We start from the raw sequence: 16,418 nt of genomic DNA on the forward strand, positions 1-16,418 counted from the left end.
AATTGGCCATCCTCAAGGAAATGGCAGTGAAGCGGTTCGGGAATGTTATTATGGTATGAGAACATATCTAAGTACTTCATGGATGGAGAAAAATCCGGGAAGACAATTCTTTGGATGCGCTCAATACGGCAAAGGCTCGCATTGCAAGTAATTTGAATGGTTTGAACCACGCATTTGTGAATGTGGCGGCAAGCTTGTATACGAAATGAGGGTGAGGATTAAGATTATGGAAGAAGAACTTCGTAAACGAGCAAAAAAAGAGAAGCGATCAAATGTCCTTTGTTTGTGTCATGGGGATTATCTGTTGCACTTTTGTTTGCTTTTGTGTTCATTTTAGATCACGTTTGTTTATGTAGTAGCAACAGATTAAATTAGTCATGATTGTATATAAGCGTGGATGCCTTTTGTTCTATGTAATTACCTCTAATTTTAAAACTTTTGCTTTATTTATAAATGCCTAGGTAGAAAATCCAATCCTAAGGTACTGAGGTTCACATCTATACAAATAAACATTGAAAATTGTTTAGACAATGCTTTAGATCAATGCCTAATTTTAAAAGGCATTCTTTTGACATGCCATTTCCCATTGTCTCACAACTTAATCTCCACATCAATTTCTACTTGTTCTACAATCCTTTATTTTTCTTCTATACACTACTTTAACATTAACTACTAGATATGATACATAATAAAAAAGGAGGACGTAGAAATTGACAAGAACATGAAATTGATGATAATCAACAATCTTGATACCCGTTTCCATTATTTGGCAAAGGGAACCAACCACTTGCAATTCAACGCCTGAAACAAATGCATGTCACAGGATAATTTTTTTTTTTTTTTTTTGAAAGTATGTCACAGGATTATTTGAAAGGGAATGTTTGGCATAAGTTTTGGAGGACCATTTAACTTGGACCATAATTGAATCAATTTTGTGGTTTACACTTTACGGCCCAAAAGAAGCTCTTTTCGATTTCATTTCATCCATCTAGCAAAAGAACATGACATAAAAGCTCCGGTCTCAATTGGCAACACAATAAAAATCCAACTCCATTACACATCAACTCCCATTACAAAACAAATTAACTCCATTACTTGAGTATTACATAACTTCCAAGTAATAATAAATTAACACAAAAAATATCAAAATAGAAAATCAACTTCAAAGAAGGTACATATTTTGTTCTTTTGTCATCATCCTCAAAGAAGGCTTCTGAAGAGTTCAATTTCATTTCCAGCTACATCAAAACGAATAAAACAAAGTTAAGAGAAAACAACTATAAATAATAACATTCACTATTATTTGAAGCAAGATTAAAGGAAGAATGAAACATCTAACATATAATTTTGAGAGTCAATTTCAAAGGGCAAAACATCATCAATCCGAAGCTGTGTCAAAGAATGATCATCTCCGCGTTCATTCCCTAATACGAATGGTGACAAGTACATATATGAGTTATTGCACGAAAACAATAATAATAATAAATAAATATACAAACTTTATGACAAGTTAGTGGCAAAATCTATTTTTACTCAGGTAAGAGTGCTGTTATGTGTAATTAACAAATCATAAGTTAGTTTAAGCACGAGGTGATAACTGAATTTTGGGCCTACTACAATCATTGTTGTCCCCATTAAACATGGACTGGCACAAACTTACAATTATGGACAGTAAAAAGATATTTCGATCTTCTCATTTGTGCTTTTACAAAGCCACTGCCATGAAAGATTACACTAGGAGAGAGTAAAGATATTTTTATCTTCTTTTTGTGCTTTGTATGGCACAAAAACCAAATTAATTCCTACCAAATGCTCAAGAATTTACCACTCACCCTGCTTTGGACTTGTTTTTCTGGTTAAAAGATTTTGCTTGCCAATCCTCTGGGGGGTGCACAGCAGGACTATCGAATAAAAACAGCAAATATATAATGTCAATCTTACTCAAAAATCTACACAATAAGTCAAGCTACCGAACAAAAAAAATAATAATCTAGGAGAATTTTCTTTAAAAATTAAACAAATAAAAGCTACTGTAATAGCCAAGTCATGCCCTTTCTTTCAACCCCACAGTTCACTAAGCATTTAGTCCTTCTGTTTGTCAAAATTTAAACCAAGTAAAGTTGATTTCTTTTTCTTTATCTTTTTCCTGTATTTTCTCTGAAGCCCCATAATCAAATCCCAGCATATGACCCCACTCCCAGATCCCACCAACAACACATGATACTTCATAAGTTTGAAAACTTCCTGGCCTCCAAGCCAGCAGAAACGCCCTAGTACCACAATTTAATTAGCACAAATCAATTTTTTTTTTTCTTTTTTAACAAAAACTATCAATAATAGAAGTTTTTTGACTGGAAAAGAAAAGAAAAAATTAAAAACCAGACGACAAACATGGCAATAGTAGGGGTTGCACAACAGCAACACAAATTGTGAAGTTGTGAGAACAAGTAAGAATTATTTTATGAACAACTAAACTTGTGTACATATAAGCCAGCTCCCATTTTTCAACCCACTTCTCTTGTGAATCCCTCAAGGATTCCTAAACATATACGAAATGGGTGTCCTACGACTTACATGGATACTTATAATTTATTGCATACCTCGGGTAGAAATAGTAGTACTTGTTTTTTGGAGCAGATTTGTGCTTGTCTGTGTATGGCCAGTGGAACACCAGATTTGCTCGCAAGTCGCAACACAGAGGCTGTTGTTTCTGTGAACTTGCTGCTTCATCGGGTTCGTCGGAGCTGAACCGGAGATGGAGCTGGGCGTACCGTTGGCGGTAGTAGCTGGTTTTCGACGGTGGTCGGTGGGGTTGACGGAGGAGATGGAGAGACGGAGGGAAAGCTTGGGGGGAAAAAAAATTTTGGGAACAAATAAACCACTGCGTATTGTTAATGCTGGTTTTCAAATTTTTTTTTTTTTAAATGAGGGCTGACGTGACGTGGTGCCACGTCAGCAGAGTTGGACATAAGTTGGACTTAGGTTAGACGGATAGAATTACTCCTGTATGACTCATTTTGTTTCAGGGACTTGGAAAACGTAACCTCATGGGTGGTGAAAGGAGCAGGTCTATTCTGATAGATCTCAAAAAAACCAAGTTGTCAAACTTATAGCATACCTCTAATTAAGCAAAAATATATAACACTTGCTTTCTTGTTTATTTATTGTTGGTATAGTTTCTAGTATGGTGGAGACAGCTCACTCCTTTCCAATGATCGTAATGTCCAATTGCTGCAAAAACAAACACAGTGAAGAGAACACGCTAGGGGTTGGCCAGCGTTTCTCCCTCTAATGCTTAAGTCAGTTTCTAAGTGTACATTGAGTGTAAGTATAACAAATTGCAGTATTGGTTTCATGCTTGAGGTTCCGGACCATTTATAGGTTGAGAGGAAAATTACCTTTTTATCCTTAGGGTTTTGCCTCTTTCTTCTCCTTTGACCTAGGAGCCCCGCCAGATTCAGACCGTAGTCTAGAATTGCTCACCTTACAAACCGAGACTCTTTCCTTAATAATCTCAAGGTGAAACTTACGGAGACAAATCCTGGATTTTTAGGGATAAGGCGAGGCTTCAGAAAAATTTGGGATGGGATGGGGCCCTGTTTCGAAATATCCGGGGTTGAACATAACAGACCCCCGGTCCAATGTGTTAGCTCGGGACAATACGATGTCTGATAAGTGCTGAATGTTACACATTCAAGCTCCTTAATTTACATATGTTAAGCTCTTAGTTTTGTTATAGTTTGATGTTTTGTATTGTTTTTGTGTTTTCTTGTTTTTTACAGGTTTTGGAAGAAAATCCATCAAATTCTGAGATTATAACAAAGTCGGAAAACTTGTTTTTGAAAAGATTCAACTCCAAATCAATTTTGAATTTAAGAAAAGAGAAGTCGGCAAAATCCGTTATTTTTGGAAAGAATCTAAAATGAGCACGTCTCGGTATTTTAATTATAACTTTTTATTCGAGTATCGGATTGCAATGAAATTGGTGGCGTTGGAAAGGTAATAAAAAAATGTATCAAATATGTCAGAAATAGATTTTTCCTAATTAGGTACCACTTGAGTGGGACTGACCCACTTGCTGTCAGAGATGGGGTATATGATACCTGCATCTAGTAACTTGACGACCTCCTTCATGACTACCTATTTCATATTAGGGTTTAACCGATGCTGCGCCTCTCTAGAAGGTTTGGCGTCATCTTCCAAATGAATGCGGTGCATACAGATGGAAGGGTTAATCCCCTTCAAATCAGCCACACTCCACCCAATCGCTTCTCTATACTCCTCGAGTACTTCCATCAAGCTGCTCTCTCGGTCTTCTCTTAAATCAGAAGCAATGACGACCGGGAGAGTTTCGTTCGAACCTAAGAACGCATATTTGAGTTTTTTAGGGAGTGGCTTGAGCTCTAGTCTTGGTGGGGAAATGAGGGAAGGAATGGGAGGAGTGCCTGAAGTAATAGGTAAAGGCTCCTTGGGTGCTCTCCATGGGGGAAAGTCTATGGCGGCCGCAGTATCTAGTAAGGAACTAACCTCGCTGATATAATGCTCCGTGTTGAAGTCTTCACTACCGAAATGAGTTAGGCAGGCCTCCAAGGGGTCTTTCATTAACTGATAGGGGAGTGTGTCTTCCACAGTTTCCTCGATGATGTCCAAGAAGAAACACTCACTCATGTCCGGCGGGTGCTGGAAGGCATTAAAGATGTTCAACTTGACCTTCATGTTGCCAAACGTGATTTCCATCTCTCCGGTCCTACAATTAATGCACGCATTAGCCGTGGCTAAGAAAGGACGTCCCAGGATGACGGGAATCAACTTATTCGGATTTGGGATAGGTTCTGTATCAAGAACGATAAAATCTACTGGAAAGTAGAACTTGTCCACCCTTATGATCACATCCTCAACAATACCACGTGGTTTCTCAACTGATCGATCAGCAAGCTGTAAGACAACCGTCGTGGGCTTCAATTCTCCCAGTCCTAACTGCACGAACACCAAGTACGGGAGTAAATTCACACCAGCTCCTAAATCAAGGAGCGCTTTCTCCATAGCATGGTCTCCTATTATGCATGAAATGGTCGGAGCACTAGGGTCTTTAAATTTGGGAGGGATGCTGTGCTGGATTAGGGAGCTCACCTATTCTGTGAGAAGGATTTTCTGGGGAGTGTGGCTCCTTGTCTTTCGCTTCTGCGTGCACAGGTCCTTCAAAAATTTGGCGTACGGGGGTATCTGCCGGATTGCATCAATGATGGGGATATTAATCTTTATTTGTTTGAACACCTCCATCATTTCTTGAAATTTGTCTCCTTGTTTTCCAGCACAAGGAGGCTCTTTGAGACGATCAGGGAATGGGGCCCTAGGCTCATATGTTGTCTCAGGAGTAGGAGTAGCTAAGAATGGGGTTTCATTGCTTACTCCTTTATCTTTGGCCATATTTAACTTCTTTGTTGGCCCATTCTGCTCATTCTTCTTCTCCTCCACCTTATTGTCAATCACTTTCCCGCTCCTCAGCGTGGTAATGGCTTGGATTTGATGAGTGGGGTCGCCTGACGAACTTCCATCGACCATATAATGTCCCTTCGGATTAGCCACTGGCTGACTGGGGAGCTTCCCCTCTGCTCTCTTATTGAGCGAATTAGCTAGCTGCCCAACTTGGGCTTCTAGCTTTGAAATGGATTGCGAATGAGAGTTGAGCATCTGTGTGTTTGCCTCAAGATTGCTCAGAGCAGACAGCACCTTATCCTCAAAGGCAGAATTCCTAGGAGGAGGAGGAGCTGGCTGATATTGATGCTGGGGGGTCGATAGTTGGATGCCGGATTAAAAGACTGATAAAAAAAAAAAAAAAGACTCACAACCAAACTCTTTATCAACGATGCCCTTAAGCTTTTAGGCCACCTCTTTAGTAGTGTAGTGAATATTAATTTTCGTAATTAAGCTCTTAGGCCACCTTGCCACTTTTAATTCTGCTAAAAGCAATTTAGGATTTTTTTTTTTTTTTTTTTTTGAAATGTGTGTTGTAGTTAAAATCAATAAAAAAAAATTGGGTCTTTTTAACTAAAATTTATTTGACCTTTATATAAGTAAATTTATATAGAACTTTAGAATTATTAGTTTGTCCTCTTTTTTTTTTTTTTTTTTTTTTGTATATTGTACCATAAGGAATATTGAATAATTGGACAGAAATTTTCTACAACCCACATATAAAAGTGACATGTGTCCTTTAAGCATATGAGAATCACATTTTTTTTATTAATGCTATTAAAAATGCATGTGAGAAGCACATGTTACTAAAAAAACATGTGATTCTCACATGCTTAAAGGATATATGTCACTTTTATATGTGGGTTGTAGGAAATTTCCTATAAATTAACCGGTTTGTAGGAAATTTATGTCCATAACTTTAAGCCTAAGATTCAACAATTAACTATCATTACTTTTTTTGTCCACCTCTAGATTATATTTTGAATGGACTTAATATCATAATCTTGGTTTCCAAACTCTCTCTCTCTCTCTCTCTCTCTCTCTCTCTCTCTCTCTCTCTCTCTCTCTCTCTCTCTCTCTCTCTCTCTCTCTCTCTCTCTCTCTCTCTCTCTCTCTCTCTCTCTCTCTATCTATATATATATATATATATATATATGATTGTGTACATGCAATCAATGTATATTACTTCCCTAGGCGAAAACCAATAACAAATAAACTAGGTGTTTTCTAGTATCATACATAATTTTTTGCAATTCTTAAACGTGGTCGATTACCATCCAAACATGCATGTATGTTAAGAGTGGTCGAACAACCTCTAAAACAGGCATTTCAGGATTGTTGATCAGTGATCACCCCATAATATGAGAAGGGTTGGTTTGACTTTTTCAATGAACTCGGATTAATTGGTTGAGTGAATAGAGTCGAATAAGTCAAATCAGCATAAACATGTCCAATTAGAGCACTAATAATTTGAATATGAATTTATATCGGTTATTTCTAAGATCGGAACTACTATTATTAATTGGTTCCTCTCAAGTGCAAAATATTCCTAAAACAATTTTTTCAATGAATAGCAATATTTTTGGTCAAATCAATTGGATTAAACGAAGAATTAACAAAAGAAATAATTTCTGAAAATACTTCATCTTATTATTGAACCCATCTTACATATATTGATAAGACTATTGAAGAGAAAAATAAAATAAATAAAAAAATTCATGTCTAGCTAAGGACAAAACCCTCCAGGACCTCCAAAGGAAAAGGCTTGCCCCATAAAAGAAGTACTAAAATTGTCCAAGCGGTAACATTGTCCACCAATGTCATTAAAAGGATGCACCATTTCGTAATTGATGTCAACCATTTGGTTCTCAGGATTGATTATTTGAATATGTTCAAAAAGACCTGCTCTCTTCGGTTCAAAGCTAGGAAGAAAACCATTCCCCATTGGTACTGGAGTATGTATATCAGGCGGAGAAAAAGTTGCTCCACCGTATCGAACAGAAGATGCTCCATTAGCTAAATGAGTAAATATCTTTTTGGGCCAATATCCCAGTTGGTAACTGTTTAGTGTCAACCACCAATTTCCAGTTGATTGATCCTATCAAAGATAAAGAAATATTAGCACCATTCTAATATATATATATATAGTTGTTAACATTAACAAAAGTAGGAGGAGAGAGATGCATGCGTTACGTCGTACCTGAAAAATGGCTAGATCAAAACCGTATTGCTGTCCATCATAGACAGAAATTTTAGGAAAAGGTCCACCGAGGAAATATTGAGGATGCACTTGTACAAAACCTGGACATAGTGTATTGTAACAACCAGTTTTTTTATAGCCATCTGCCTGTTGATATCATGCATTCATGTTCAAATGGATTCATTTAAGGGTATCTTTCATAGTTGAGATAAGACAAAGGGATTGGAACAAGAAAATCATTTCTTACAGTCCAATACGCAGTAAGATATGTGCGATTGTCCCCATATAAAGCAGGATGCACCTATATATACATAAAGAAAAACGGCTATAATAAGGTGGAAAGGAAAAGAAAATAAATTGATATATATATATATATATATGAAATCAACAATTACTTACTGCCCATCCAACTTCTATGCTGTTTGTATCAGCTTCGGGTCCATTTTGAGCCCATATTTGAGCTTTGCTATATTGGCGGTTATCCACATGTGGATTATTAACCATGATTATTGCCCTTGCTCCACGGTAAGTTGCAACCCCCAATGTGTTAACACTTACAGACTAAGTCAAAAATTGATGTCACGGTTAGTTTAATATTTATAACAACTTAATAAATACTAATAATATTATAATGCTCTGAAGCAAACAATGACTATCATTTAAAAAAGAAAAAAATTACATTTTCGCCAGGGAATTTCTTAGTTGCAAATGTGTTAAAGCTTCCACCATGAAATTCTGAGAAAGACTTCAAACCATGAGTTTGGCCCTGATCAACTTTAGTTCTTTGTATAGGTACCATTCCTTGTGGGCAACTGATATCCACAAGTTGGCTTTTTGAGAAAACTTGGTTTGTCATCCTTCCTGTTGAGAAACTTGGGTGCATCTACATAATTTAGTAAAACATGATTAATTTTCTGGATGAGATAATAGTATAGAAGAAAAGAATGTTGAAAGGACAAAATATATTTGCAATTACCTGAATTTTGTGATTCTTGAGCAAAGGATGATCGAAAGCAGGCTGCTTATATATATCCACACAATCGAACTCACCAACATCACCTGACTGCACATGAAAAAAAAAAAAAAAAAAAAAAACAAATTAAGGATCTGATAGCATCTTATGTAGTATTGCATTGAATAAACTTAAATATTTGTACGTATTCTAAGAACTTGAGAAACTAGAGATCAGTTCGATCTAGAACATAACTTGCATTCTGGAATTGAATGTTTAGTGTCTCTTTTCTTTTCTCACTTTGTGTCACTTGAGAAAAAGGATATTGGCATGCGTTTTTCATAAATGTTTAAGTACCTGAAGTGGGTTGATGACTCCTGGTTCATGGAACTTGCTTGTTCCACCATCAACTCCACAGTAGCTAAATATAACACCAAGTATTACTAATAGATCGAAACAAACCCATTGTACCAATATTTGTATCACAGATCGATGATATCAAAAGCTGAACTGAGGTGTGTATATATAATATATGATTGTGTTGAAAAAATCACTGTGAATTTACCACATTTATCATTTTACTATAGTTAAAAGATTGTTAATTTTTTCTTTATTCATTGAATTGAATTTGATTCCATATGAGTTAACATAATCTTAATCATTTAATTTTAAAATAATGGTGAAATTTTAAAAAACTCTAACATGAGATCATTCGAAGAAATTGGAAAGATCCTAATTAATCATCTAATTAAATAATATCTCTGCGTATATAGTTCTCTCCTGATTCTATATTTAAATTCCCATACCAACAAAGAAATTTAAGCAAAATAAACGGGTCTTCGTATGGAAATATGTGTTGCAATCTTAAATTCTGTGAATCGATTTGTTTCTATTTATATTATAAAAGTCTTTGTTACATAAATTTATGAACGCCCGCCGACAATAGGTCAAGAAATTAAGAACCTTTTTTTTTTGGAAAAATGGAGAAGATCTCATTGCAATCAGAACCTTCACGGAAACTTGATAACCTCCAATTAGGTATTGTTAGTAAGGCAGAATTTTGGAAAACTTTTCCATTAATTTTTAAATTTTATTAAAAAAAAAATTAATGTTTGTAATCTTTGTTTTGATGAATATTTCGAGACGAAATGGAATCGAAAATTCTTTTTAACCATACTATAAGAGAAATCAAAAGATCATGAATATACATTTGCATTAATTTCCATAGTAACTCGCAAATAAATTAAGAAATTAATTGGTCAAGAAATTAAGAACCTTTATGGAACCTTGATAATTAACCTCCAAATTGGGTAACAAAATTTTCATCTTGAAGGAGCTTTTTTTCAAGAATAGAATGCTGACTCTAATCAACTTTTAATTCATTTCATTTCTTTACCTTGTTTCGGAAATTGAGCATTTATCTTCTTACTATTTAATCCAATATTTAAGAATGTATTTAATATCGTTTGATTCTTTTCTTTTTCTTTTTTTTATGCTATCGATTGTTTAATCCTTCTTTCAATAATGAAATAAGGGGCTTGTTATTTGTACTTAAAGTGCAAATAGCATTTTCCATGAATTTTACTTCTACTTTTTTTTATTTCTAAAAGAAAAAATTAAAAATAAAACACTAAAGTTAGTTTAGGGACCACCTTGCCACGTGTGCAAGGTGGTCAGGAGAGCATTTAATCAAATATTCAAGAATGACTTTAATAATGTTTGATTACCTTATTTAATGCAATTCATTTTTTTTAAGCATTGTTTCAAGACTGAAACGTCGGAATTTGGAGAATCAGTTTTTAATGCTATAAATTAAATTTTTAAGAGAATTAGATGATATTGATGCATTCTTTAATTACTTATTTAAATAATTAGGTGCCTTAACATAACTTTTTTTTTTTTTTTTTGAAATGGGCTATAGTTAACTTAATAAGCCTTGGTAAAGACTAACAATGAAAAAAAAAACTATACTTAGTAACTTTTTTTTTTTTTTTTTTTTGAGGGAAAGTTGAACTTTAATTAATACAAACAACATTACAACATTCGATCATTACAGCAATCAGCCACCCTGAAGTTGAACATACAACTTGAGTCAAAGACTCAAATAAATACAGACAGTAGCAACTAATAAAATCCAGCCAACAGCATGGTGCCTCTGCGTTGACATACACCTTTACTTGATCAGGGAGTCGGTCACACATACTGGCAAAAGCCAATGACTGAATTAATACACGCACATAGCACACTGTCAGATTAAATCCCAATCAAAACAACACAGGATAAGCACTTTGAAATGGAGACTGTCTTCCGGGAGGGCCGCCACCAAAAAAACCTTACACCACCAAACATCGTAAGACTTCCGAACACCATCAGCCCCACCAATCACAGTAGAAACAACCAGATTGTAGCCTTCACGCGCAGCCCAAAGCAGAAATAACGCACAGGCGCGTGATGACCACGCTCCGACCACCGACAGACCACAAGGCCGAGAGGAGTGGCTGAAGCACCAGAAGCTGACGGAGAATGAGGCTAGAGGGCGCGTGTCTCACAGAAGACGGCAGAAACTCGTAGATCTAGCCTCATAAAAACTGACAGAAAGAAACCCGGCCACAAATTCCGCCGACAACACGCCAAGGACGGCTAGACCCCTCCGACATCTCCACCAGAGAACTCGCCTACCACCACAAACTAAACAACTAAAAAACAACAACAAAGTCCACCGGATCCACCGAGGAGACAAAACTACCACAACCCAAAGGGTTGGGAGACTAACCAACACCCAAACAACAAAAAAAACCCTGGGAGGAGGGAGGCACGAAGCCTCCCTCTCCCAAAACAAAGCCAAACGACGACTCTCTCTCTCTAGAAACACCGGGAGCTTCTCTCTCTAGAAAAGTTGTATTACTTAGTAACTTAAGAAGCCTTAAAAGTTAGTAACTTTATATATATATATATATATATAGCTTAGTTCATATGTTTGTATGTTAATGGTAATGTATAACACACACACACAAATATAATCATATTAAAAAAAAATATATAAATGTTGAGTATGTTGTAGTTAATTACATTTACTTAGTATATATTAATTAACTATATGATATGTTAGTTTATGAACTATATAACTAATTAGAGTATATATAATATAGTAACTATAAGTCTAGTAATATTAGTTAATATCATAAATGGGGAATTTAAATGACAAATATTTTGTTGACGAAGTGGAAACTCAATTAAGAGAAAAACCACTCCGGGGTAGCCAAACCCAAGATATCAACTATTCAGAAGACAAAGCTAGTAACAAAACAGTAACACTCACATAACACTAAGCAGCGATCGTACCTTACACTTTGACACGTAACCCAACGTGAACGCCCCAACCAGGTCTCCTACCTGAGGGGGTCTTAAATGGAATCCTTTCACTTATGGCTCCTCCCTCAAAACTGATCAAATCACACGACGACCCTCAAAGAGCTAGCTAATCTCACAATATCTGCCTAAACACTCTTTCTAAGTACAAAAGAATTCACCATCGTATTCCGCAAATAATACATGCCTAGAGACCTCTATTTATAGCCTTTAGAAGACCTTTTACAATTTTGATTCGGAGTTCTCTAGGCCATGTCCGGACATAATCACCAAGCCTCCGGACGATTGCTAGATGTCTTCCCAATCCGTGTCTGTAAAGGAATTCTAAACCTTCTCGAACTCCAGATAGAGTCTGAATGCGTCCGCTGGGCCATCCAGATGTTTCTGTAGGCCATCCAGAAAATATAGTTGTTTTATCTTTTATTAGCTTTCCAACGACACCAATTTCATCTCAATCCGATAGTTGGGCAGAAAGTTATGATAAAAATACTTAGATGTGTGCATAATCTTCTTGGAAACCGAAAATTGCCTTCTTGATGCTTGTAACACTGATACTTGTCATATTAAGGCCCTTTTCATATTGGAAAAATAATCTCTGAATATTCTGAAGACTTCGAAATATTACGGCATCCATGTTTCAGTGGCACACTCACAATATAGTGATTTTGTCAACAGAATTTTGCCAAAAAACTAACAACTTTAACTCGAGAGAGGACCCTTTGAGAAGAAGAATTTGGCAGCCATTTAACTTGCCAAAAGTGGATCTACTCCCCATTGCCCACCCTCCATCTCAAGCCACTCTCTAAAACTTCCCTTGCTTGAAAAATACTACGTCATGCATATGAGGGATTCCTGCCCAACCTAGCTCTCAAGAAAGAATCACAAGGAAAATATTTTTCATTCAGAATAGTGGCTACTAAAGAGTGCGGATGTTGAAGTAGGCACCAACCTTGCTTTGCCAACAAAGCAAGATTAAAAACCTCCAAATCTCTGAAGCCCAAACCCCTTTTCTGACTTTGGAAACCCTAATTTCTTCCAAGTCATCCAGTTAGTCCTCCTTTCATTTCCTTGATGACCTCACCAAAACCGATTCATAAGGCGATTAAGTTGCTTGCAGAGTGTTGTTCGCAACAAGAAAACACTCATGCAATAGGTGGGTATAGCTTGAACCACCGCTTTGATCATAACTTCTTTACCAGCCTGTGAGAGGAATTTTTCCGTCCATCCATCCAACTTCTTTCGCACACACCCCTTGATACCTGCAAAGGTGTGATATTTTGACCCACCAACCAAAGCAGGGAGCCCCAAGTATTTCTCAAAGCTAGTAGAATATGAGATACCCACAGAAGAGCATATGAATCCTTTTAACTCCAATCTGGTATTCCTGCTGAAAAAAGTGGCAGTTTTGGTTCTGTTGATCTTTTGACCAGAGGCTTATTCATAGTGTTGGATTAGGCTCATCACATTCACCCATTCCTGAAAAGTAGCCTTGCAAAACTGGAGACTGTCATCCGGAAAGAATAAGTGACTAAGCCGAGTTCCTTTCGTTGCAATAATGACGCCGGAGATCAACTCTGCCTGTGATGCCTAGGAAAGAAGATTGCTAAGGCCCTCCACACAAAGGAGAAACAGGTAATCTGTCTTAGACCCCTTGTTGGTTGAATCGGCCCATAAAGAGTTCCATTAACAAGCATCGAATAAGAAATTGTAGTCACACACCTCATGATAAGATCAATCCACCTCTTTGAGAACCCCATAGACTTCAAACACGAGCACAGTAATAGCACAACAACAACGGCTTGAGAGTTTGCAGATCTTCTTAATATCTCCCTAAATATACTCTCTAAGCTATAAATAATTCAACACCGAATTCTGTAAATAATAGATACCTAGAGGCCTCTAGTTATAGGATCATCACACCTAAAACAAGTCTGAAACAAATTTCTCTAGGCGGCGTCCGGACGATCAACAGTGCAACCGGCTGTCCATAAACTACTTCGAGCATTACCATAATAAGGCTGCGTCCGGACGGTATTGCTCTAGCGTCTGGACCATTGTACTTCTGCTGCACGTAATTGCCATAATAAGGACCGTGTCTGGATATTGTTGCCTTGTTGTCTGGACGGCTGGAATTCTTCTCGACGTCTTGCCTTATTAAGGATTGTGTTTGGACGATGTAGCACTGTCGTTCGAATGGATGCAGCTATCTTCCTATATACGTGTATGCAAAGGAAAACCGAATTTCTCTCGAATTCTGAAGAGCGTCCGGATGTGTTGCCATGACATCCGGACGGATGCAACCTTGAACTATTCGAAGCATCTCGACATTGATGGGCGTCCGGACGGAAACTTGGGATCCGACTTTTCTGAATTGGAATATGCACAGAATCTTCTTTGAACATCTTGAAAAACTTTTCTGAAATGAGGACTCTAAAATAAATGGCATCCCTGATTATGTAGCAACATTATATAATAGAAATTTTGTCAAAGAGAATGCAGCCAACACAAACTAACAGTTTATTCAAATTGGTATTCATGTCTAGAGTGACCTGGGTTTGTACCGCCACTAAACACTCCTCAAGACCAACCGAGCCACTGGCACTAAAATCCTATTGAAAATAAGAAGAGAAAGCTCCCCATATCTCTGTTGGTTGACTCCAAACCCTGCCCTTTTCATCCTTTACCTTGTTGATCTGATTTTTACGGCGCCAATGGCTCGCCCAGGCATGGAAGAACTTCATATTCTGGTTACCCTCTTTATACCAGTTTCTTTTGGCACGCTACTTCCAAAGGATGTCCTCCATTTCCATAAGCTGGTGAATCTTTTCCTGCATATTATTAGTAAGGTGAATGTTCCCCGGATGCTCCGGCCCCTGTAACTTCTCTGGATGCCTTGTCAGCCTTCCAATAATGCGATCAGCATTCCCAGATTTAGGAGAGCTCCAGTTTTGTAAAGCTTGCTTGCAAATGTTTAGCTTATGCATAGTCTAGGCCATGACATTAGCATCCTCCGCCTTACTATCCCACACAGATTTGATCACTGCCGAACAGTCCACATCTTTGTTCCATGCAGCCTCAAATTTGAAAGAATTTTCTGTTTATTACCATTTTTTTTTTAGTTTTAGTTTTTATTTTTATTTTTTAGGACATTTTTGTCTTATTCAAAAAAATCTAGGGTCATTTTTGTCCTTTTGTTGGTATAGGGGGAACATTGATTTTTTTTTATTTTTTATTTTTTTTAAGTTTGAGGTGAGACACTGACACAATTGGTAGTTTTGGAGTACATTGACAATTGAGTGGTAGTTTGAAGGAGATATATATGTGTACTTTTCCCTAAGATAAATGATTTATATACTATAAATTGGTTTAATATAAGATAGTACCCAAACATTTTATATCAAGACGATATATTTATGTAAGACTTGATATAAGATAAATTTATGTGTTATGTGAATATTGTTCTTATTTATTGTAACAATTCACTTCTGCCCCCAATAAAAAATAAAAAGTCTTTTCAAAATTATTACCAAACAACTTTCTGCACTTTTCTCTCACAAAAAATTCAAATCTTATTTAACCTTTATATCACATCAATCACTTCTTATTACTATTTGAAAAAAAAAAAAAAAAAAAAAAAAAAAAAAAAAAGACTCACAACCAAACTCTTTATCAACGATGCCCTTAAGCTTTTAGGCCACCTCTTTAGTGGTGTAGTGAATATTAATTTTCGTAATTAAGCTTTTAGGCCACCTTGCCACTTTTAATTCTACTAAAAGCAATTTAGGATTTTTTATTTTTTATTTTTTTATTTTTTGAAATGTGTGTTGTAGTTAAAATCAATAAAAAAAAATTGGGTCTTTTTAACTAAAATTTATTTGAACTTTATATAAGTAAATTTATATAGAACTTTAGAATTATTAGTTTGTACTTTCTTTTTTTTCTTTTTTTTTGTATATTGTACCATAAGGAATATTGAATAATTGGACAGAAATTTTCTACAACCCACATATAAAAGTGACATGTGTCCTTTAAGCATATGAGAATCACATTTTTTTTATTAATACTATTAAAAATACATGTGAGAAGCACATGTTACTAAAAAAACATGTGATGCTCACATGCTTAAAGGATATATGTCACTTTTATATATGCGTTGTAGGAAATTTCCTATAAACCGGTTTGTAGGAAATTTATGTCCATAACTTTAAGCCCAAGATTCAACAATTAACTATCATTACTTTTTTTGTCCACCTCTAGATTATATTTTGAATGGACTTAATATCATAATCTTGGTTTCCAAACTCTCTCTCTCTCTCTCTCTCTCTCTCTCTCTCTCTCTCTCTCTCTCTCTCTCTCTCTCTCTCTATATATATATATATATATATATATATATATGATTGTGTACATGCAATCAATGTATAT

General features: G+C 36.2%; 1 protein-coding gene across 1 annotated transcript; it reads right to left on the reverse strand.

Annotated features, from left to right (window-relative positions):
• Positions 1-4,140: 4,140 nt before the first annotated feature.
• Positions 4,141-5,043, reverse strand: LOC133853990 (uncharacterized). Its single transcript, XM_062290013.1, has one exon. The coding sequence runs from the start codon at positions 5,041-5,043 to the stop codon at positions 4,141-4,143; it is 903 nt and encodes a 300-aa protein (XP_062145997.1).
• Positions 5,044-16,418: the final 11,375 nt, after the last annotated feature.

Source organism: Alnus glutinosa, chromosome 13 (genome assembly GCF_958979055.1).
Source record: "Alnus glutinosa chromosome 13, dhAlnGlut1.1, whole genome shotgun sequence".
NCBI lineage: Eukaryota > Viridiplantae > Streptophyta > Magnoliopsida > Fagales > Betulaceae > Alnus > Alnus glutinosa.

Excerpts from the sequence above, each read along its gene's own strand:
- LOC133853990 (XM_062290013.1), bottom strand. The coding sequence starts at position 5,043 with ATGGAGAAAGCGCTCCTTGATTTAGGAGCTGGTGTGAATTTACTCCCG.